This window comes from Nerophis lumbriciformis, linkage group LG24, assembly GCF_033978685.3.
Source record: "Nerophis lumbriciformis linkage group LG24, RoL_Nlum_v2.1, whole genome shotgun sequence".
NCBI lineage: Eukaryota > Metazoa > Chordata > Actinopteri > Syngnathiformes > Syngnathidae > Nerophis > Nerophis lumbriciformis.
In genome coordinates, this window is record NC_084571.2 from 17,455,905 (window position 1) to 17,478,586 (window position 22,682).

Consider the following 22,682-nt stretch of genomic DNA (forward strand, 5'->3'; position numbering starts at 1 on the left):
GGGGCGTGGTCGGCGCGCCTCCTGCGGGAAGGGAATGTGTATGGACCGGCTTCGAAGCAGCTGACAGATGAGTGGATTGCCCAGCTGAGGCGGGTTATCTAATCACCTGTCTCCTTTATCAGCAGAGGCCAAGGCCATGAGAGGGTGAGAGAGGAGAGCAGGCACATGAGAGAGCCGAGACACACGAGAGAGCAGGAGGCCGCGAGCAAAAGAACACTGAGCTGAAAAGATAAAAATAATAAAAGACTTTGTTGAGCCCTGGACTGCGGGTCCCGTCGATTCTCTACGACCACAGAGAGCCCACGCACACTGAGACTTCTACACTCACAATGTCCACTAGATGGTGACATAACAGCAGCAGCAAAATTGTCAAACTATTAAAATAACTCTAATCTTCCGTGGGTAAGATTCCCTATTAGATTCAGGGCGTCTCGCAGGCCACATTTGGCCCGCTGGCTGTAGTTTGGACACCCCTGGCTTAAGCAGTCGGCTTCTGTTCCAAAAGTCACAGCCTGATTGAACAACTTTGGCGTCGTATCGTGACCAATCTCAACATTTCTAAATGAAAAGTCCTTCTGCTACGTTATTTCTCTATAATTACTATCTGGGAGAACGAGAAGGGCTTACAGAATATAGTTTAAGGCGCACACAAACACAGAAATGAGCAGCAGACAGTAATTTCTCTATGCTTTCAGTTGTCTTCTGTCATTTGTATGCTATAGTGTGTCTATTGTGTGCAGCGTTCACATGAAATAACCCAAGTAGGCAGATCAGGACCATCCAGTGATTTTAGTGCACACATCAGGGTTTGAAGGATAGTGTTCACACTAGCATGGCAACATGAAACAACAGAACTGCACAAAAAATGCAAGCAAGTTTGAAGTAGGTGTTGCTTGGTCATACATTTTGAAGTGTGGCAGAAGCTGACAGTACAATAATATAAGTCCCTTTCCACCACTTAACTCAAAAAGTGGGTCAGTAGCCTCTGATCTTAATGTGTTGTCGCTCTACGTTACGCTAATCTGAGTGGCAAAGCTGCAAAGGTCTGCACATGCACAATCTCACTCCCTTCTTCGTCACTTGGCAGACAACATTGTGTTGGAACTATCACACATCTTTGGCCCAATCACTGCTCAGTCTTTTGAAATGACTGTTGTGTCAGTGTACATCACATAATGTTCAGCTGCCAAGGCCTATTGAACTGGCTTTGTTTATCATCATCTTCCACTTCCATTTATGAGGCGCTTAAAATAAGAAAATAAAAGCCCCTGCACCCAGTTTCCCGTGTCGTCTTGAACATCTAAACAATGGAATTGATCATCTACCCTCTCAACCAAGTTGACAAGATCTGGAGCTCGGGTGAACCTGCCTGTTGATGGAAGGGTTGTTGCTGGACACACGACAGACTCTTAGGAAAGAGGAGTGCCTGGCGACCCTTTCTGTCAACAACGTTAAAGATATCTACCTATTGGGAAGCATGGCAACAGAACATCTGCTGACTGGAGTAAGTGTTGCACTGGTCTATCCACAAAATGGAAGAGGCTGGCAGATGTTCAAAGTACCTAAATTTGCCACAAATGATTGGAAAATGTGAGAAGAACTGTGGACACTCAGACTTTTGCGATTTTAGACTATATTGCAAACTTTGGCCACATCTTGGAGACACCGGTTGTTCTGATGATGAAGTTTGATGAATTGGAGGACCAAAAATAGACAATTAAGAGTGAAAAGTTTACATTTGTTTCATTCTAATCTGGATTGTTTTCCCTGGCTGCAAGCGACTTGGGAAGGTCTCTACTTTGAGACTCTCCCAGAGGACAGTGCAGTGAAGACCCAACACACTCCTTCCTGTCTCTCATGGACACACACCTGTTGTTGTTGTTGTTGTTGTCTCTCATGGACACACACCTGTTGTTGTTGTTGTTGACTTCTGTTGGACTGACTGGTTGTGTTATCATGTTTGAGAGCACCAAGGTCACTACCTTCAGACTCCTAGAGGACAGTGTAGTGAAGACACAACACACTCCCTCCTGTCTCTAATGGACACACATGTTGTTGTTGTTGTCTCTCATGGACACACACTTGTTGTTGACTTCTGTTGGACTGACTGGTTGTATTATCATTTTTGAGAGCACCAAGGTCACTACCTTGAGACTCTCCTTGAGGACAGTGTAGTGAAGACACAACACACTCCTTCCTGTCTCTTATTAAAAAAGTTAAAGTTAAAGTACCAATGATTGTCACACACACACTAGGTGTGGCGAGATTATTCTCTGCATTTGACCCATCACCCTTGATCACCCCCTGGGAGGTGAGGGGAGCAGTGGGCAGCAGCGGTGGCCGCGCCCGGGAATCATTTTAGTGATTATGGACACACACTTGTTGTTGTTTTCTCTCATGGACACACACCTGTTATTGTTGTTGTTATTGTTGTCTCTCATGGACACACACATGTTGTTGTGGACTTCTGTTGGACTGACTGGTTGTGTTATCGTGTTTGAGAGCACCAAGGTCACTACTTTGAAGTGAAGTGAAGTGAAGTGAAGTAAATTATATTTATATAGCACTTTTCTTTAGTGACTCAAAGTGCTTTACATTGTGAAACACAATATCTAAGTTACATTTTTAAACCAGTAAGGGTGGCACTGGGAGCAGGTGGGTAAAGTGTCTTGCCCAATGACACAATGGCAGTGACTAGGATGGCAGAAGCGGGGATCAAACCTGGAACCCTCAAGTTGCTGGCACAGCCACTCTACCAACCGAGCTATATCGTCCCACAACAAACTCCTTCCTGTCTCTAATGGACACACACCTGTTGTTGACTTCTGTTGGACTGATTGGTTGTGTTATCGTGTTTGAGAGCACCAAGGTCACTACTTTGAGACTCTCCTCGAGGTTAGTGTAGTGAAGACAAAACAAACTCTTTCCTGTCTCTCATGGACACAAACCTGTTGTTGTGGACTTCCTTTGGACTGACTAGTTGTGTTATCATGTTGGAGAGCACAAAGGTCACTACTTTGAGACTTTCCTAGAGGACAGTGCAGTAAAAACACAACAAACTCCTTCCTGTCTCTCATGGACACACACCTGTTGTTGTGGACTTCTGTTGGACTGACTGGTTGTGTTATCGTGTTTGAGAGTACCAAGGTCACTACTTTGAGACTCTCCCAGAGGACAGTGCAGTGAAGACAGAACAAACTCCTTCCTGTCCTTATCCTTCGGGTAAGAACAAACCTTCTTACCCGGTGACAGTCTCCCCCTGACAGAACCTCCTGAATGAAGACTGCAGGGCCATCAGGGCGGTTGGAGCCACCTCCCAGGGTGATGCCCAAACTCTTGGATCCAGTCACAGAAATGAGCTGAATGACTCCTTCACCGGGGTGACTGAGAAAAAGAAAACATCCACATTGAAGTATATTCAAAGGAAGTGAGGATACTAATCTGACCTGAGGGAGCGCAGCATGGACCCGCTGCTGTTGGACGTGTTCTGGCAGCCAGCTGGGCTCAGCAGCAATGGACTCTGGGAGCGAGATGAGGACCCAGACGAAGTACTTTCCAGGCAGCGACTTCCTTCCAATTGGAACAAAGAAGGAAATATAGTTTGTACTCTGAGTGTGTTTAACTAACTCTCCGAAGCAGCAGTTACACACTTTGTGTTCCATCTGCTGCCATGTTGACACATGTGACCTATTCACACAAACATGTGACTATTCACACAAATATGTGACCTATTCACACAAATATATGACCTATTCACACAAATATGTGACCTATCCACACAAATATGTGACCTATTTACACAAATATATGACCTATTCACACAAACATGTGACTATTCACACAAACATGTGACCTGTTCACATAAACATGTGACCTATTCACACAAACATGTGACTGTTCACACAAACATGTGACCTATTCACACAAATATATGACCTATTCACACAAACGTGACTTATTCACACAAACATGTGACTATTCACACAAACATGTGACCTATTCACAAAAATATGTGACCTCCGGACCTCGGAATCGGGTCCAGGGGACAACAGCTCCAGCAGAGACCCCCAGACTTCCCTCTCCAGAGCCACAATAGCAACTTCCTCCTGGGGGATCCCGAAGCGTTCCTAGGCCAGAGAGGACATGTAATCCCCCCATCTAGTCCTTGGCCTGGGACGTGCAACAAGGACCTCCCTAGAGAGACGCTCATGAAGCATCCGCACAAGATGCCCGAACCACTTAAGCTGACTCCTTTCCAAGTGAAGGAGCTACTCCGAGTCTCTCTCGTTTGACTGAACTTCTCACCATCTCTAAGGGAGATGCCAGCCACCCTTCTGAGGAAACTCATTTCGGCCACTTGTATCCGCGATCTTATTCTTTCGGTCATGACCCACACTTCATGACCATAGGTGAGAGTAGGAATGTAGATAGCTCGGTAGACCGAGAGCTTTGCCTTCTGGCTCAGCTCTCGTTTCGTCAAACAATGAGGCAGAGAGACTGCAATACTGCCCCAACTGCTCCGATTCTCTGGCTGATTTCCTTCACCATCTTTCCCTCACTCGTGAACAAGACCCCAAGATACTTAAACTCCTCCACCTGGGACAGAGTCTCGTTCTCTACCTGGACTGTACAAACCATGGGTTTCCTGCTGAGAACCATGGCCTCAGATTTGGGGATGCTGATCCTCATTCCAGCTGCTGAACACTTGGCTGCGAACCGACTCAGTGAGAGTTGAAGGTCACGAACCGATGGTGCCATCAGGACCACATCATCTGCAAACAGCAGTGACGCAACCTTTAGTCCCCCGAGACATATACCCTCTCCGCCATGGTCACGACTTTGCCTAGAAATCCTGTCCATGAAAATCACAAACAGGATAGGTGACAGAGCGCAGTCCTGGCGAAGACCAACCCCCACTGGAAACGGATCCGACTTACATCTAAGCACCCGGACACAACTCTCGCTTTGGTTTTACAGAGATTAGATGGCCCTCAGCAGGGTCCCCCTCACCTCGCACTCCCTCAGCACCTCCCACAGGATCTCCCGGGGGACCCGGTCATACGCCTTCTTCAAATCCACAAAGCACATGTAGACTGGATAGGCATACTCCCAGCCTTGTCCAGGATTCCCGCAAGAGTAAAGAGCTGGTCAGTTGTTCCACCAGCAGGACAGAATCCACATTGCTCCTCTTGAATCTAAGGCTTGACTATCGGCCGGACCCTCCTTTCCAATAGTGTGATACCCCTGTAATTAGCACACAACCTCTGGTCCCCCTTTTTGAATAGGGGAACCACCACTACAGTCTGCCACTCCCTCGGCACTGTCCCAGACTTCCACACAATGTTGAAAAGGCGTATCAACCAAGACAGCCCCTCAACACCCAGAGCCTCTCTAACCCTAAAGTCTCTCTTATGGTTTCATGAGCACAAGAGAGAAGACATTTGGCCTACCTTGCTGAATGGGAGAGTTGCGAGTGGATCCTGTGCTACCATTGGAGCCATACTTCTCCAGCAGCTCAGCAAATTCTTTCCTTTCAAGGGGAAGAAAGGGTGAAAGGTCACTGTGAGGAGCATGCATGACTCTGGCCTGGTAAAGAAGATCAGCAAAGGTTGAAATGATTTGGCAGCTGATTGCAAATACTGGGAGAGCCTTATCAGACTTTAAATGTCAAACATTGGTCACCGTGCTGCATTCACTTGTCTCAAAACATGAAAATGTGGCCTTTTTCACAACGATTTGGCTTGTTTGAACGTCAACGATGTCTTCACCCCCTGCACCCTGGCCTCGTCTTAGTTAATTAATTAATGTCCTCACCCCTGCATCTCCACTGTTTTCTCTTCCGTCATCTCTATTTGTATCTCTTCTACATCTATCGCTTCTCATCTCTCTTCACCTTCCAGTGTTGCCAACTCCTCAGTAAGGACAGTAGCTATTGGTTGTCGTAAAAGCTGCTAGGTGACATCATGGCTCATTTGCATAATTCATTACAATGGCCGCTGTGGGAGAGAAGGATAACGTACATTGTTAATTGTGATCAAGGGTTGTGATATTCAAGTCATTCATGAACATGTTTTATTTGAAGAGTCAGCGGCAGCTTTGCAGCAGGTGTGGGTCTCCTCTCTGCTCTGACTGGATTGCAACTTTGCTGTCATTGCGCTTAAAAGTACAACCAGAGCTGTGCAGTGCGACAAATTCACTTGCAAATGCGCCTAAAAATAGACCGTGCAACTTGGAAAAAAACCCTAAACCTGTCGCACATGTGGGAAAAGGGATTTCAACCTTTTCATCCCATTTTGCTCCTACAAGAAATCCATCCAAATTTGATCAAACTCTAGTAAAATGTTGGCCCACCTGTACATCATCTTTGAAATAAACTTAAACCAACGAATATCACACAAATAGGCTTGACAAACTCGGGTTGGTCATGTACGCAGTACTCCTGCCACCCTGCAGGGGCAACAGCGAGGCATATGTGTCACAATGAAGCAGCAGTGGGGCGAGTAGAAGAAGATTACTCATTCAAAACCAAAATTTGAACTATCGACCCTGAAAAAAAAAATCTAAATAAATCGCAAATATCGAAAATGTTGTGCATGAAGACATTTAGGTTGTTTTGTATTGAAATTGCTGACTTTGTGAAGCCTTTTGTTTTCATGGTCGTAACTCTCTGCCGATCAAAGCTCGTTTAACACAAGTAGCGCTAAATTTGACCAGTAGAGGGTGATAACGCTACGCCTCAGGGTTTTAATTGTGTTGAGCCACTTTCCTTGTGTGCAATGTATGCTGTGGATGTTGTTGAATTTCTATATACATAAACTTCTGTAGTTTTTTGCGAAAATGTATTAACACTAGACCTATTTTACTTATGTAAATCACACAATGGACATTATAGTTCTGTTATGTTCATTTTATGTTTGCATTTTCAGTCTTACAAACTTAAATGCAGAACTAAGTGTAAAGAAGGAAGGAAAATAATTCAAAAGAAGGAGCATCAATCCTCAACAAAACTTCTGGAGCTTATGTTTCTTCATGCTGATAACTATCTGTCTAGCTGCACACGCTGGAAACAAGTAGCGAGGGCAGAATAATGAAGTTATTGACAGTGCAGTGTGAAAGCCGATGTGTTTACTTTGTAAATAAGTAAAACAAGGTGTCAAAGAAATCCAAGCTGTGGGGGCACTTTCTGACCAAACATCCAAACGTCTGGCCTCTGAGCCCTTGGACTCTTGAAATTGCAGCCCTCTGATGTCGTTGAATAGCCCTGACTTAAACCATAACCAAATGGACAAGTGTCACTAAGCACTCTGTGTATATTTACAAGAGTTTGAACGACAGCGAGGCGTGGCCCGCCGGAACCTGCTCCAAGATGGCGGCGAGGAGGCGGGGCCGGCAGTCCAACAGGGAGGCAGGGCACACGAGGGCCCGCTCCAAGATGGCGGCAAGGAGGCGTGGACGACGAGCGAGCGGCAAGGCGGGGCGCGCCGGGAGCGACGCGGCAATCAGTATAAGGTGCGTGGAGCGCGCAGCTGTAGACAATGCAATCATCCTCTCGTACCGTGTAAGATGGCGACAGACGTGAATGTGGGGAAGAGAGACGGAGAGAGAAACTGGAGCCAACGAGAAGCGGATGCTGAGCGAGAACGACAAAGAGCCCACGGCGACGCACACAGCTGGAACGAAGGAGCGAGGAGAGAGAGAGTGAGAGCGCAAGGGAGATGAAGACGCACGCGGCTGAAAAGCAGGCGGCAGAGCGAGCAGCAGGTGGAGCCGGAGCTGAAAAGCGCCCGGCGAAAGAAGACGGAGGTTTATTGAAAAATAAAAGAAAGTCTAAACCTGCCCGCAGCTATGTCCTTCCTTGATGGTCCTGAGAACCCGCACGACAGGCAGAGACTGTCACACCGCACTTTTGAGGGTTTGCTCAACCTCAACGATCCTTGTGTGTGACCGAACACACATTTATTACTGCCAAACTCCACAAACACACACAAATGTTTTTACTCATGCCCAATAGTCGGCAAGTAAAAAACAATTTTCTTCATTTTAAAAAGATTTGCAAGTACAAAAACGATTTTATTCAATTTTAAAAAAAGATTTACAAGTATAACAACTATTTTCTTCAATTTAAAAAAGATTTACAAGTATAACAACTATTTTATTCAATTTAAAAAAAAAAAGATTTAAATGTTTAAAAACAATTTTCTTCCATTTAAAAAAAAAAGATTTAAACGTTTAAAAACAATTTTCTTCAATTTAAAAAATATTTGCAAGTATAACAACAGTTGTCTTCAATTTAAAAAAGATTTAAAAGTTTAAAAACACTTTTCTTCAATTTAAAAAGAGATTTACAAGTCGACAAAAACAGTTTTCTGCAAATTAAAAATACAATTCACAAGTATAAAACTATTGTCTTCAATTTAAAAAAGATTTGCAAGTAAACAATTTTGTGCTAGTAAAAAAATTATTTGCGAGTGTAAAACAATGTATTCAATTAAAAAAACGATTCACAAGTATGAAACCAAGTTAAAACTTTTGGCAGTAGTATTCCACCCAGAGCGATACACACACTTGCAGTCAGAGCAGCTGTAATTCGCACTCTAAAACGACAGGTGGTGCTGCTGAGTCAATTTAAAGCCACGAGAGCTGCTGTTATGTGCGCATGGTGCCGTCCGCCAAAAATATCAGAAGAAAAAAGCAGGGTGGGTGTAAAATGGTGGACAGAAGAGTGGGGAACCTCCAGGTTAACTTACCGGTTGAGCATGTTTAGTTTGAGAATATATTTTTACAGAGGGCCAAAGCTGTGGGCAGAATGGGACGCTGCGGTACTCCGTTTTAATACCCTTTTCCACCACATGTGGCAGTCATGACAATATCAAATAAACAGAAAAAGTCTGGAGCTAAAGTCGTAGAAGTTTTCTAAAGTGCAAAAATTATGACTAAAATGGTGAAGCTGTGTTTTTATTATGTATGCACTATAATTTTATTGACAGTTTTGTTAAAAAAACATATTCATTTGTAATTAATTTGATTTTAAAATGTATTTTTAGTCATTTAATTGTAAATAGCTAAATGACCTAAGCCCAATGTTTGTGTTAAATAAATAATATTAGTGCTGATATCATTTGACAAGACCCTGAACGGGACAAGCGGTAGAAACCGGATGGATGGATCATTTGACAAGGTTGTAAACTGTAAGTAGGTTAGATATAAATATTGAGAATGATTAAAATCAAGTTAATAATTTAGTGTAAATATTTGAGTGAGCCCCGGCCCCCTCTGTAGTGGAAAAGTTAGGCAGTTAAGAACCCTTGCCATAAAACTTGACTTACTTTGCTTCCTCATCCCTGGCTACCAGAAGGCGCATGCGATTGGTCGCTGAAGCGGCTCTCAAGACGTCCACAGCTCTGATCCACAACAACAACAAAATAAATCAATATATTTTCCAAATATTGACACAAAGATTCTCCCAAATTACCTTTCACTTGTGACACCGATTAGACTTTCCCCATTGACCTCCAAGATCTGGTCTCCAGGCAACAGGTTTCCTAGCAGAAGTCAGAGATAGCTTGTTTATTATTATTATTATTATTATTACTATGATTATTGTTATTATTATTATTATATTATTATTATTACTATTATTATTATTACACTATTATTATTACTATTATACTATTATTGTTATTATTATTTACTATTATCATTATTAATATTCCCAGGTACACAAAAAGTGTACGTCAGAGGAAATAAAGTGTCCATTGGAACAAATAACGTGTACGTCGAAGAAAATAAAGTGTACGTCGAAGGAAATAAAGTGTATGTTGGAACAAATAAAGTGTACGTTGGAACAAATAAAGTGTATGTTGGAGGAAATAAAGTGTACGTTGGAACAAATAACGTGTACATCGGACCAAATAAAGTGTACGTTGGAACAAATAAAGTGAACATTGGAACAAATAAAGTGTACGTTGGAACAAATAAAGTGTACGTTGGAACAAATACAGTGTACGTTGGAACAAATAAAGTGTACGTTGGAACAAATAAAGTGTACGTTGGAGGAAATAAAGTGTACGTTGGAACAAATAAAGTGTACGTTGGAGGAAATAAAGTGTACGTTGGAACAAATAAAGTGTACGTTGGAACAAATAGTGTACGTTGGAGGAAATAAAGTGTACGTTGGAACAAATAAAGTGTACGTTGGAACAAATAAAGTGTAGGTTGGAACAAATTAAGAGTTCGTTGGAGGAAATAAAGTGTACGTTGGAACAAATTAAGTGTATGTTGGAACAAATAAAGTATACGTAGGAACAAATAAAGTGTACGTAGGAACAAATAAAGTGAACGTTGGGACGAATAAAGTGTACGTTGGAACAAATAAAGTGTACGTTGGAACAAATAAAGTGTACGTTGGAGGAAATAAAGTGTACGTTGGAACAAATAAAGTGTACGTAGGAACAAATAAAGTGTACGTTGGAACAAATAAAGTGTACGTTGGAGGAAATAAAGTGTACGTTGGAACAAATAAAGTGTACGTTGGAACAAATAAAGTGTTCGTTGGAGGAAATAAAGTGTACGTTGGAACAAATAAAGTGTATGTTGGAACAAATAAAGTATACGTAGGAACAAATAAAGTGTACGTTGAAACAAATAAAGTGTACGCAGGAACAAATAAAGTGTACGTAGGAACAACCAAAGTGTAAGTAGGAACAAATAAAGTGTATGTAGAAACAAATAAAGTGTACGTTGGAACAAATAAAGTGTACGTTGGAACAAATAAAGTGTACGTAGGAACAAATAAAGTGTACGTAGGAACAAATAAAGTGTACGTTGGAGGAAATAAAGTGTACGTTGGAACAAATAAAGTGTACGTTGGAACAAATAAAGTGTACGTTGGAACAAATAAAGTGTACGTAGGAACAAATAAAGTGTACGTAGGAACATATAAAGTGTACGTTGGAACAAATAAAGTGTACGTTGGAACAAATAAAGTGTACATTGGAACAAATAAAGTGTACGTTGGAACAAATAAAGTGTACGTAGGAACAAATAAAGTGTACGTAAAAACAAATAAAGTGTACGTTGGAACAAATAAAGTGTACGTAGGAACAAATAAAGTGTACGTTGGAACAAATAAAGTGTACATAGAAACAAATAAAGTGTACGTTGGAACAAATAAAGTGTACGTTGGAACAAATAAAGTGTACGTAGGAACAAATAATGTGTACGTAGGAACAAATAAAGTGTACATAGGAACAAATAAAGTGTACGTTGGAGGAAATAAAGTGTACGTTGGAACAAATAAAGTGTACGTAGGAACAAATAAAGTATACGTTGGAGGAAATAAAGTATACGTTGGAGGAAATAAAGTGTGCGTTGGAACAAATAAAGTGTACGTAGGAACAAATAAAGTGTACGTTGGAACAAATAAAGTGTACGTAGGAACAAATAAAGTGTACGTTGGAACAAATAAAGTGTACGTTGGAAAAAATAAAGTGTACGTTGGAACAAATAAAGTGTACGTTGGAACAAATAAAGTGTACGTAGGAACAAATAAAGTGTACGTAGAAACAAATAAAGTGTACGTTGGAACAAATAAAGTGTACGTAGGAACAAATAAAGTGTACGTAGAAACAAATAAAGTGTACGTTGGAACAAATAAAGTGTACGTAGGAACAAATAAAGTGTACGTAGGAACAAATAAAGTGTACGTTGGAGGAAATAAAGTGTACGTTGGAACAAATAAAGTGTACGTTGGAACAAATAGTGTACGTTGGAGGAAATAAAGTGTACGTTGGAACAAATAAAGTGTACGTTGGAACAAATAAAGTGTAGGTTGGAACAAATTAAGAGTTCGTTGGAGGAAATAAAGTGTACGTTGGAACAAATTAAGTGTATGTTGGAACAAATAAAGTATACGTAGGAACAAATAAAGTGTACGTAGGAACAAATAAAGTGAACGTTGGGACAAATAAAGTGTACGTTGGAACAAATAAAGTGTACGTTGGAACAAATAAAGTGTACGTTGGAGGAAATAAAGTGTACGTTGGAACAAATAAAGTGTACGTAGGAACAAATAAAGTGTACGTTGGAACAAATAAAGTGTACGTTGGAGGAAATAAAGTGTACGTTGGAACAAATAAAGTGTACGTTGGAACAAATAAAGTGTTCGTTGGAGGAAATAAAGTGTACGTTGGAACAAATAAAGTGTATGTTGGAACAAATAAAGTATACGTAGGAACAAATAAAGTGTACGTTGAAACAAATAAAGTGTACGCAGGAACAAATAAAGTGTACGTAGGAACAACCAAAGTGTAAGTAGGAACAAATAAAGTGTATGTAGAAACAAATAAAGTGTACGTTGGAACAAATAAAGTGTACGTTGGAACAAATAAAGTGTACGTAGGAACAAATAAAGTGTACGTAGGAACAAATAAAGTGTACGTTGGAGGAAATAAAGTGTACGTTGGAACAAATAAAGTGTACGTTGGAACAAATAAAGTGTACGTTGGAACAAATAAAGTGTACGTAGGAACAAATAAAGTGTACGTAGGAACAAATAAAGTGTACGTAGGAACATATAAAGTGTACGTTGGAACAAATAAAGTGTACGTTGGAACAAATAAAGTGTACATTGGAACAAATAAAGTGTACGTTGGAACAAATAAAGTGTACGTAGGAACAAATAAAGTGTACGTAAAAACAAATAAAGTGTACGTTGGAACAAATAAAGTGTACGTAGGAACAAATAAAGTGTACGTTGGAACAAATAAAGTGTACATAGAAACAAATAAAGTGTACGTTGGAACAAATAAAGTGTACGTTGGAACAAATAAAGTGTACGTAGGAACAAATAAAGTGTACGTAGGAACAAATAAAGTGTACATAGGAACAAATAAAGTGTACGTTGGAGGAAATAAAGTATACGTTGGAGGAAATAAAGTGTGCGTTGGAACAAATAAAGTGTACGTAGGAACAAATAAAGTGTACGTTGGAACAAATAAAGTGTACGTAGGAACAAATAAAGTATACGTTGGAGGAAATAAAGTATGCGTTGGAGGAAATAAAGTGTGCGTTGGAACAAATAAAGTGTACGTAGGAACAAATAAAGTGTACGTTGGAACAAATAAAGTGTACGTAGGAACAAATAAAGTGTACGTAGGAACAAATAAAGTGTACGTAGAAACAAATAAAGTGTACGTTGGAACAAATAAAGTGTACGTAGGAACAAATAAAGTGTACGTAGAAACAAATAAAGTGTACGTTGGAACAAATAAAGTGTACGTAGGAACAAATAAAGTGTACGTAGGAACAAATAAAGTGTACGTTGGAGGAAATAAAGTGTACGTTGGAGGAAATAAAGTGTCCGTTGGAACAAATAAAGTGTACGTTGGAACAAATAAAGTGTACGTAGGAACAAATAAAGTGTACGTAGGAACAAATAAAGTGTACGTTGGAGGAAATAAAGTGTACGTAGGAACAAATAAAGTGTACGTTGGAGGAAATAAAGTGTACGTTGGAACAAATAAAGTGTACGTTGGAACAAATAAAGTGTATGTTGGAACAAATAAAGTGTACGTTGGAGGAAATAAAGTGTACGTTGGAACAAATAAAGTGTACGTAGGAACAAATAAAGTGTACGTTGGAGGAAATAAAGTGTACGTTGGAACAAATAAAGTGTCCGTTGGAACAAATAAAGTGTACGTTGGAGGAAATAAAGTATACGTTGGAGGAAATAAAGTGTACGTAGGAACAAATAAAGTGTACGTAGGAACAAATAAAGTGTACGTAGGAACAAATAAAGTGTACGTTGGAGGAAATAAAGTGTACGTTGGAACAAATAAAGTGTACGTTGGAGGAAATAAAGTGTCCGTTGGAACAAATAAAGTGTACGTAGGAACAAATAAAGTGTACGTTGGAGGAAATAAAGTGTACGTTGGAACAAATAAAGTGTACGTAGGAACAAATAAAGTGTACGTAGGAACAAATAAAGTGTACGTTGGAGGAAATAAAGTGTACGTAGGAACAAATAAAGTGTACGTTGGAGGAAATAAAGTGTACGTTGGAACAAATAAAGTGTACGTTGGAACAAATAAAGTGTATGTTGGAACAAAAAGTGTACGTTGGAGGAAATAAAGTGTACGTAGGAACAAATAAAGTGTACATTGGAGGAAATAATTCTCATATTACAGTCAAACACAAGTGGCCACTATACACCGGTTTCAAATTCGTGGCCATTTCCTGTTTTGTTGAATAAATTCTGCTTCCTCTTTCTGAGCGCTTTCCTCCTCACCTGCTTCCTGTTTGCATTGATTGTCTCACCTGGCGTATTTCATTGTCTACCTTCTTCACTGGTTGACAAATCATTCCTAAAGTTTGTGTCTTGTTGGTCTTTTTGTGTGTTCAGTTCTTTCTTGTTGGCTCACCTCAGCCATTTTTGCACACGCAGTTTCTCACTGCTTGTTTAGTGCACAACCCTGTTGCACTCCTCCTGGCATTTTGGGACATTAAACGCTTGTGAACTTGCCTTTTGAGGTCACGACACGCCATCTTGATTTTCTTTGGCCCAACCTTATGGCTCCAGCGCCACGAGTGAGACGTGCCGCCAAACGCAAAGGTGGTGGAGGCGGTCACGTTCAAGCCGGTTGGCCTTGTGGTCACGTTAGCAAGGTTGGTGGCATCCAGGCGTAGGTCGGTATGAAAGTGTGTGACATTTGGCAAGACACACTTTGGTGAAACCACTTTGGCAACGGGAGCGTGTGATTGACAGAAATGCATGATGATCCAAGGGGAAGAAACACAAATAAGGTGAATATTGTCACCCGTCAGCAACCTAAAGAAGGTTTTAAATGTGCATGGATGGGAACTGAATCCGGTACTTTTTTGGCCAGGATCGAATCCTGCCATCGGGCACTCAAGCTGTGAACCTTTGGGTGCCACACGGTTCGGTTCTTGGGGATAACAATTCCATTCAAAACGTTTCTCGATTCAAAATCCATACTTTTCTAATAACATTGGATATTGGTAGCTTTGAGTACTTATATCGGGAATTTGTACCGTATCCCTGGTAACCTGTTTTGAAAATGTTTTTATAAAATGGATCGACTAGTGGTGAAAATCAGGTTGAATCATGAAACCAATTCTAAATCAAATCGTCACCCCAAAAATCATAATTCAATTTAATTGTGAGGCCTTTTAATATTTAACACCTCACATAATATTCACTTTCTCAAATAAATCATGTTCAACTTTATCATGCTACTAAAAAAAGGAGATGTACCTGCGACAAAATAAGAAGAACTGGAGTTTGCAATTCCAGTAGGAATTACGTGCCAATGCTTTATATGCACTAGCTGCTGATATGTGTGTGGATGGTAGTTTGATTGTCCAAGGTGAGTGGACTGTGTGGATGGTAGTTTGATTGTCCAAGGTGAGTGGAGTGTGTGGATGGTAGTTTGATTGTCCAAGGTGAGATGAGTGTGTGGATGGTAGTTTGATTGTCCAAGGTGAGATGAGTGTGTGGATGGTAGTTTGATTGTCCAAGGTGAGTGGAGTGTGTGCATGGTAGTTTGATTGTCCAAGGTGAGATGAGTGTGTGGATGGTAGTTTGATTGTCCAAGGTGAGATGAGTGTGTGGATGGTAGTTTGAATGTCCAAGATGAGGTGAGTGTGTGGGTGGTAGTTTGATTGTCCAAGGTGAGTGGAGTGTGTGGATGGTAGTTTGATTGTCCAAGGTGAGATGAGTGTGTGGATGGTAGTTTGATTGTCCAAGGTGAGTGGACTGCATGGATGGTAGTTTGAATGTCCAACATGAGTGGAGTGTGTAGATTGTAGTTTAATTGTCCAAGGTGAGTGGAGTGTGTGGATGGTAGTTTGATTATCCAAGGTGAGATGAGTGTGTGGAGAGTAGTTTAATTGTCCAAGGTGAGTGGAGTGTGTGGATGGTAGTTTGATTGTCCAAGGTGAGATGAGTGTGTGGATGGTATTTTGATTGTCCAAGGTGAGTGGAGTTTGTGGATGGTAGTTTGATTGTTCAAGGTGAGTGCAGTGTGTGGATGGTAGTTTGATTGTCCAAGGTGAGTGGAGTGTGTGGATGGTAGTTTGACTGTTAGGTGAGTGGAGTGTGTGGATGGTAGTTTGATTGTCCAAGGTGAGTGGAGTGTGTGGATGGTAGTTTGATTGTCCAAGGTGAGTAGAGTGTGTGGATAGTAGTTTAATTGTCCAAGGTGAGTGGAGTGTGTGGATGGTAGTTTGATTGTCCAAGGTGAGATGAGTGTGTGGGTGGTAGTTTGATTGGCCAAGGTGAGTGGAGTGTGTGGATGGTAGTTTGAATGTCCAAGGTGAGTGGAGTGTGTGCATTGTAGTTTGATTGTCCAAGGTGAGTGGAGTGTGTGGATTGTAGTTTGATTGTCCAAGGTGAGTGGAGTGTGTGGATGGTAGTTTGATTGTCCAAGGTGAGATGAGTGTGTGGATAGTAGTTTAATTGTCCAAGGTGAGTGGAGTGTGTGGATGGTAGTTTGATTGTCCGAGGTGAGTGGAGTGTGTGGGTGGTAGTTTGATTGGCCAAGGTGAGTGGAGTGTGTGGATGGTAGTTTGATTGTCCAAGGTGAGTGGAGTGTGTGGATGGTAGTTTGATTGTCCAAGGTGAGATGAGTGTGTGGATAGTAGTTTAATTGTCCAAGGTGAGTGGAGTTTGTGGATGGTAGTTTGATTGTCCGAGGTGAGTGGAGTGTGTGGGTGGTAGTTTGATTGGCCAAGGTGAGTGGAGTGTGTGGATGGTAGTTTGAATGTCCAAGGTGAGTGGAGTGTGTAGATGGTAGTTTGATTGTCCAAGGTGAGTGGAGTGTGTGGATGGTAGTTTGATTGTCCAAGGTGAGTGGAGTGTTTGGATGGTAGTTTGAATGTCCAAGGTGAGTGGAGTGTGTAGATTGTAGTTTGATTGTCCAAGGTGAGTGGAGTGTGTGGATGGTAGTTTGATTGTCCAAGGTGAGATGAGTGTGTGGATAGTAGTTTAATTGTCCAAGGTGAGTGGAGTGTGTGGATGGTAGTTTGATTGTCCAAGGTGAGATGAGTGTGTGGATGGTAGTTTGATTGGCCAAGGTGAATGGAGTGTGTGGATGGTAGTTTGAATGTCCAAGGTGAGTGAAGTGTGTGGATGGTGGTTTGAATGTCCAAGGTGAGTGGAGTGTGTGGATGGTAGTTTGATTGTCCAAGGTGAGTGGAGTGTGTGGATGGTAGTTTGATTGTCCAAGGTGAGTGGAGTGTGTGGATGGTAGTTTGATTGTCCAAGGTGAGATGAGTGTGTGGATGGTAGTTTGAATGTCCAAGATGAGTGGAGTGTGTGGATGGTAGTTTGACTGTTAGGTGAGTGGAGTGTGTGGATGGTAGTTTGATTGTCCAAGGTGAGTGGAGTGTGTGGATGGTAGTTTGATTATCCAAGGTGAGTGGAGTGTGTGGATGGTAGTTTGATTGTCCAAGGTGAGTGGAGTGTGTGGATGGTAGTTTCATTGTCCAAGGTGAGTGGAGTGTGTGGATGGTAGTTTGATTGTGTTAGGTAAGCGGAGTGTGTGGATGGTAGTTTGATTGTGTTAGGTAAGCGGAGTGTGTGGATGGTAGTTTGATTGTCCAAGGTGAGTGGAGTGTGTGGATGGTAGTTTGATTGTCCAAGGTGAGTGGAGTATGTGGATGGTAGTTTGATTGTCCAAGGTGAGTGGAGTGTGTGGATGGTAGTTTGACCCTAACCCTAACCATCGCTAGAATGGACTCCATAACCCCGAGTATGCCGACTTCCCACCAGTTTCTGCTGCACCCTCCCCGGGAACCCCCTTTATTGCCAGGAACCGAGGATTGCCAGTCCCAGACCCTTTGAAGGCGATTTTGATCTATGCCATGGATTCCTGGTCCAATGCAAGATGACTTTCCAACATCAACCGTCTCGCTACGCTTCTGACGGGGTCAAGATTGGGTTCATTTTTTCTCTCCTGGTACTCCAGCAGTCTTCGACAAGGAACGTGCACTCTCCCTTTCCCACACAGACCTTATGACTGCACCATCGAACTAATGTTGTCCTTCCTTCTAGCCGCCTGTACAACCATTCCCTTCCTGAGAAACAAGCCATGAAGGACTACATTACAGACTCTCTCGCATCCTGTATAATCACCCCATCAAAGTCTCCAGTGGCAGCAGGATTTTTCTTTGTGGCTAAGGACGGTTCATTGCGGCCATGCATCGACTACGTCAATTAAATAACATCACCATAAAGAACACGTATCCACTACCCCTCCTGAGTTCGTCCTCCGAGCACCTTGCTCCGGCGACCATCTTCAGCAAACTTGACCTCCGTAACGCCTACCATCTCGTCCGCATCAAGGAGGGCGACCAACGCCTACAACTCTATGGCCAGTTCTGCCACAGGTATGTCACCTTTTGAGTGTTCATTGGGCTATCAACCGCCCCTGTTCCACCAGCAGGCGGTCGAAGCAGCAGTTCCTTCCACCGAAGCTCACCTGAGATGCTGCCGTTGTGGCGGGAGGACCGCCCGCGCTGCTCTGTTGAGGGCCTCCGAAAGAATGCGTTGCAGCGCCAACCAACATCACACCCCGGCTCCCTCTTATCAGCCCGGGCAGCAAGTGATGTGCGTAACAAGGACCTTCACTTTCCGGTATCATCTCAAAAGTTGGCACCACGCTACGTGGGAGGGACCATTTCCCATAGAGAGGATCATCAACCCAGCCTCCGTATGTCTCATGCTACTGCAATCTAGTCTTACCCAGTTTTCCATGTTTCTCAGATTAAGTCTGTGGCAGTCAGTTCTCTCTCGGCCCCTGTCCCTGTTTTCCCCCCCTTCCAGGGTCCTCGAGAGCGATGATCCGGTATGGACCGTCAAGGACAGGGGTCTCAAACTCAATTTACCTGGGGGCCAGCAGATGCAGAAACTGAGTGAGGCTGGGCCACAAGAAAAGATTTCTTTAAAAAAATCTAACATGCAATTTTTAATGAATTCACCTTCTTTGAATGGCTTTCCCGCCCTCGCAACCATCTCACTCACCATGTAGCTAGCTTTGACTGCTGCATCGCTCTTTTCGGTTGCTTTCTTGAAGAAATCTTGTTGCCTCAGTAGACTGGTTTTAAAATTTGCAACCCGGTTCACTCTCTCATACTCCTCAGCATGTCTAGTTGTATAATGATGTTTCAAATTGTATTCCTTGTGCACCGCAACTTTCTCTGTGCAAATAAGACACGTCGGGGTGCCCCTGTGCTCAACAAAGAAATATTGCATCTCCCACTTTTCCTGGAATTGTCTTGGCTCATCACTAACCTTTCTCTTCACTGCAGGCTTTGAAAAAGACATGTTTGGGGTTGTGGAATATATTTGTATTTAGCCGACGAACGGAGAATAATGCTATTTCCGCAATGTGTGTCGTTCCGCTTTTCCTCCCTACAGCAACACGGCGGTCGGCGGAAAGTACCGGGATCGCGAGCGCAAAAAAGTGACGGCTCCCGGAGTGTTATCCGGCGTCATGTAAAAATATATGTAGTGTTCATCGTGTGAGGAAATGCAAATTAAACAATAAAAAAAACAAATAACGGTTTGAATTGGTCCAGGTTATCAGGGACTTTATTACTGACGGACAGGTGTTGTGGTGTGACTGCAGCCAGGCACGTAAGAAAACCCTCGTCTCCATGGCAACGTTTCTGTCGCTTTCACTCATTTGCCGCTTTTCCACTAACGCAGGGGTATTTTGGACCCAAATAACAAAAATGGAGTGGAGTTTACAGTTACGGTAGCACAATTAGCCCTGAACGGGCTAACATCACGACTAACGTGTTACACGTCCGATTCGCCCAGCGACTCTCTGTCGGAGTATCAGCGCTGGGGTCTAGTGCACCACAGTTTTGTATTGTCGCTCGGTCCTTCGGCGGAGTGCTTCGGAAGCTACCGGACCGCTTGTCTTCCCCGCCCGGACTGTTTTCAGCGGCGCCGGGGGTGGGAGCGAGCAGGCAGGCGAGCGAGGGAGGCAGGGAGGAAGAGCGCGTGCGGGTCTAGTGGAAAAGTGGCAAAATGTTTCTCTGTTTGCATCACGCAAGTGAGTTCAATGCATACTTGCCAACCTTGAGACCTCCGAATTCGGGAGATGGGGGTTGGGGGGGTGGGGGGGTTGAGGTGTGGGGGTAGCGGGGGTGTATATTGTAGCCCGGAAGAGTTAGGGCTGCAAAGGATTCTGGGTATTTGTTCTGTTGTGTTTATGTTGTGTTACGGTGCGGATGTTCTCCCGAAATGTGTTTGTCATTCTTGTTTGGTGTGGGTTCACAGTGTGGCGCATATTTGTAACAGTGTTAAAGTTGTTTACACGACCACCCTCAGTGTAACCTGTATGACTGTTGATCAAGTATGTCTTGCAGTCACTTACGTGTGTCTGCAGAAGCCACATACAACATGTGACTGGGCCGGCACGCTGTTTGTATGGAGAAAAAGACGGCGCGATGACAGGTTGTAGAGGACGCTAAAGGCAGTACCATCACGGCACGCCCTCAATATTGTCGAGAGCCATATACCACACCGTGATTGGTAGATTCCTTCAGCTCCGCACACAACGCTGTCAAGCGCCATTCATTTAAAACTCGCGGGCCGCACTAACATTAAACTTTCATATTAAGGTGGGGGCCGCAAAATAACGTCTCGCGGGCCGCAATTGGCCCGCGGGCCGCGTGTCTGAGACCCCTGATCAAGGAGATTTTTAGGGTTTGTCGACAGGTTAGGGGTTTAGTTTATTTAGTGGATTGGGAGGGTTATTGTCCTGAGGACCGATCCTGGGTTCTGGCCTCCTACTTCGCTGACCTATCACTTTTGGAGGACTTCTACAGGACTCACCCTGATGCACCTTGACGCTTGTCGGGAGCCTCGCATAAGGAGGGGTGTACTGTTACGGCTCAGACTCCTGCCGCCTCTCATCCATCTGTGCACTCTAGTGAGCGCGCCTCTGGACACGCCCACGGGTGTTCCCCTCCGGCTGCACAATCACCACACCTGATGCTGTTCCAGTGCCAGAACTTAGCTACATTTCGCAGTACTGTAAGCCCACACGTCTCTAGCTTCCTCTCCATGTGCATTCTCGCTCTCCGTGTTTCCCCACCTCTGTGCTCATCATGTGTTGTCCTTTGTTGTGTTCCTGTAGTCCCTCTTCATTCCACGGATTCAAGCTGTGAGCCTTCTCTCCCCGGATTCCCTCTGGTCTTCTTGCTGCCTTCCTGGATCTCGACCTCACGCCGACCACGGACCTCCGAGCTTGCCTTGCCATTTCTGGACTTCGGCCTATCACTCAACACGCACCTTCAACAACTCCCGGTAATACTCAGTAAGACACAACACATAGTCACACCATACTTCTTTGGTTTAGTTACACACTCTACTTCCTTGTGTTTAATAAACACTCCTCAAACTATCGACGCCCCTGTCTCAGTGCCGTCTCCTTCTCCATAGTACTCTCACAAATAATAATAATAATAATACGTACATGATTATTTGGTGTATGATTATATTACATCCGGAGATGCTTTTCTCTTCATTCACCTTAGGTGAATGGAGCCTTGGCCAGGAGGACTTGATATCATCAGATGGTATCCAGCGGTCATTGGGTGTTTCGACCCTGAACCATAACACCCTACCGCTGGTGGGCCGGCAGCGGTGGCCAAGTCACTGCCTATCTCATCCTCCTGGCTTCCAGCTCATCTCGTCTCTCCTGCTCCATAACCAGCAAGAGGCTCTCTGCTGCCTCACCAATCCTGTGAGCTGCTGTCTTTCTCTCCTTCCCTGTCATTCCCAAGGCTGTGAGCATTCTCCATACCGACTGGGCAGGGAATCCTCTGCAGCCGACCTCGACAGGGAACAGCCATGCCTGCCATCCTTTTCCCCTGCAGTCATTCAAAAGGTCCTGGTATTTGGCACTTTTCCTTTCGAAGGCTTGGTCGCACCCTTCTTCCCATGGGACTGTGAGTTCTATGAGAATGATCTTCTTTGCCTCTTCAGACCACAGCACCACATCCGGTCTCGGGGTTGTCTGGACAACCTGGGGGAACTGCAGCCTTCCTCCCAGGTCTACCTTCATGTCCCAAGAACGGGCCATTTGCAATAAGCTCTTCCTTGATGTTGCTGTGGTTGGTGGCTTTTCTCCCTCCCTCACAAACTGGATTTATCTTGTTCTCCCTTGTGGTTGCCGTTTCTTGCATCTCTGCTGCTCCAGGGTCTTAGCCAGTGTCATGAGCACCTTGTCATGACACCATCTGTATCTCCCTTGGGTGAGTGCTGTTTTACACCCTGACAGGATGTGCGCCATGGTACCCTTCTGTCCGCAAAGCTTGCATAGTGGATCCTCTCTCATGCCCCATCTGTGCAAGTTTGTTGGAGTCGGGAGTGTGTCATACACTGATCTCAGCAAGAAAGAGATGCGGAATGGTTCCAGCTTCCATAGATCTGCCCACTTGATCTTTCTCTTTGGGAGGTCCCATTTGGTCCAGGCTCCCTGGGACGCTAGTTCCACTGCTCTTGATTTCCGACCTTCCTCTTCCAGGTTTCGTACTTCCTCCTGGATCATAGCTCTTCTTTCCCTGGGTTCTGCCTTACTCCACTGTTGGACATGGGAAGTTCCAAGACCTTGTCTTCCTGTGTATGGCGTTCCTATGATGTCACG

General features: G+C 43.5%; 2 protein-coding genes across 4 annotated transcripts in view; both read right to left on the bottom strand.

Moving 5' to 3' along the window:
• The window catches only part of LOC133620314 (syntaxin-binding protein 4), a 116,801-nt gene that overhangs the window by 68,464 nt on the left and 25,655 nt on the right, over positions 1-22,682 (bottom strand). For both annotated transcript variants that reach the window (XM_061981705.2, XM_072915975.1), the window contains exons 4-8: positions 9,473-9,542; positions 9,327-9,401; positions 5,451-5,530; positions 3,447-3,570; positions 3,243-3,384 (exon numbers count right to left, since the gene is read on the bottom strand). In XM_061981705.2, coding sequence (XP_061837689.1) covers positions 3,243-3,384; positions 3,447-3,570; positions 5,451-5,530; positions 9,327-9,401; positions 9,473-9,542 — 491 coding nt within the window. The remainder of the gene's footprint in view (positions 1-3,242; positions 3,385-3,446; positions 3,571-5,450; positions 5,531-9,326; positions 9,402-9,472; positions 9,543-22,682) is intronic.
• Positions 14,540-21,085, bottom strand: LOC133620317 (uncharacterized). Of its 2 annotated transcripts, none has more exons than XM_061981708.2 (2): positions 18,764-21,085; positions 14,540-18,681 (listed from the first exon to the last, which is right to left on the bottom strand). In XM_061981708.2, exon 2 carries the CDS (start codon positions 16,351-16,353, stop codon positions 15,256-15,258), a length of 1,098 nt encoding a protein of 365 aa, XP_061837692.2. In that variant the 5' UTR covers positions 16,354-18,681; positions 18,764-21,085; the 3' UTR covers positions 14,540-15,255. Both variants share the same exon structure in this region, with proteins under 2 accessions (XP_061837692.2, XP_072772077.1).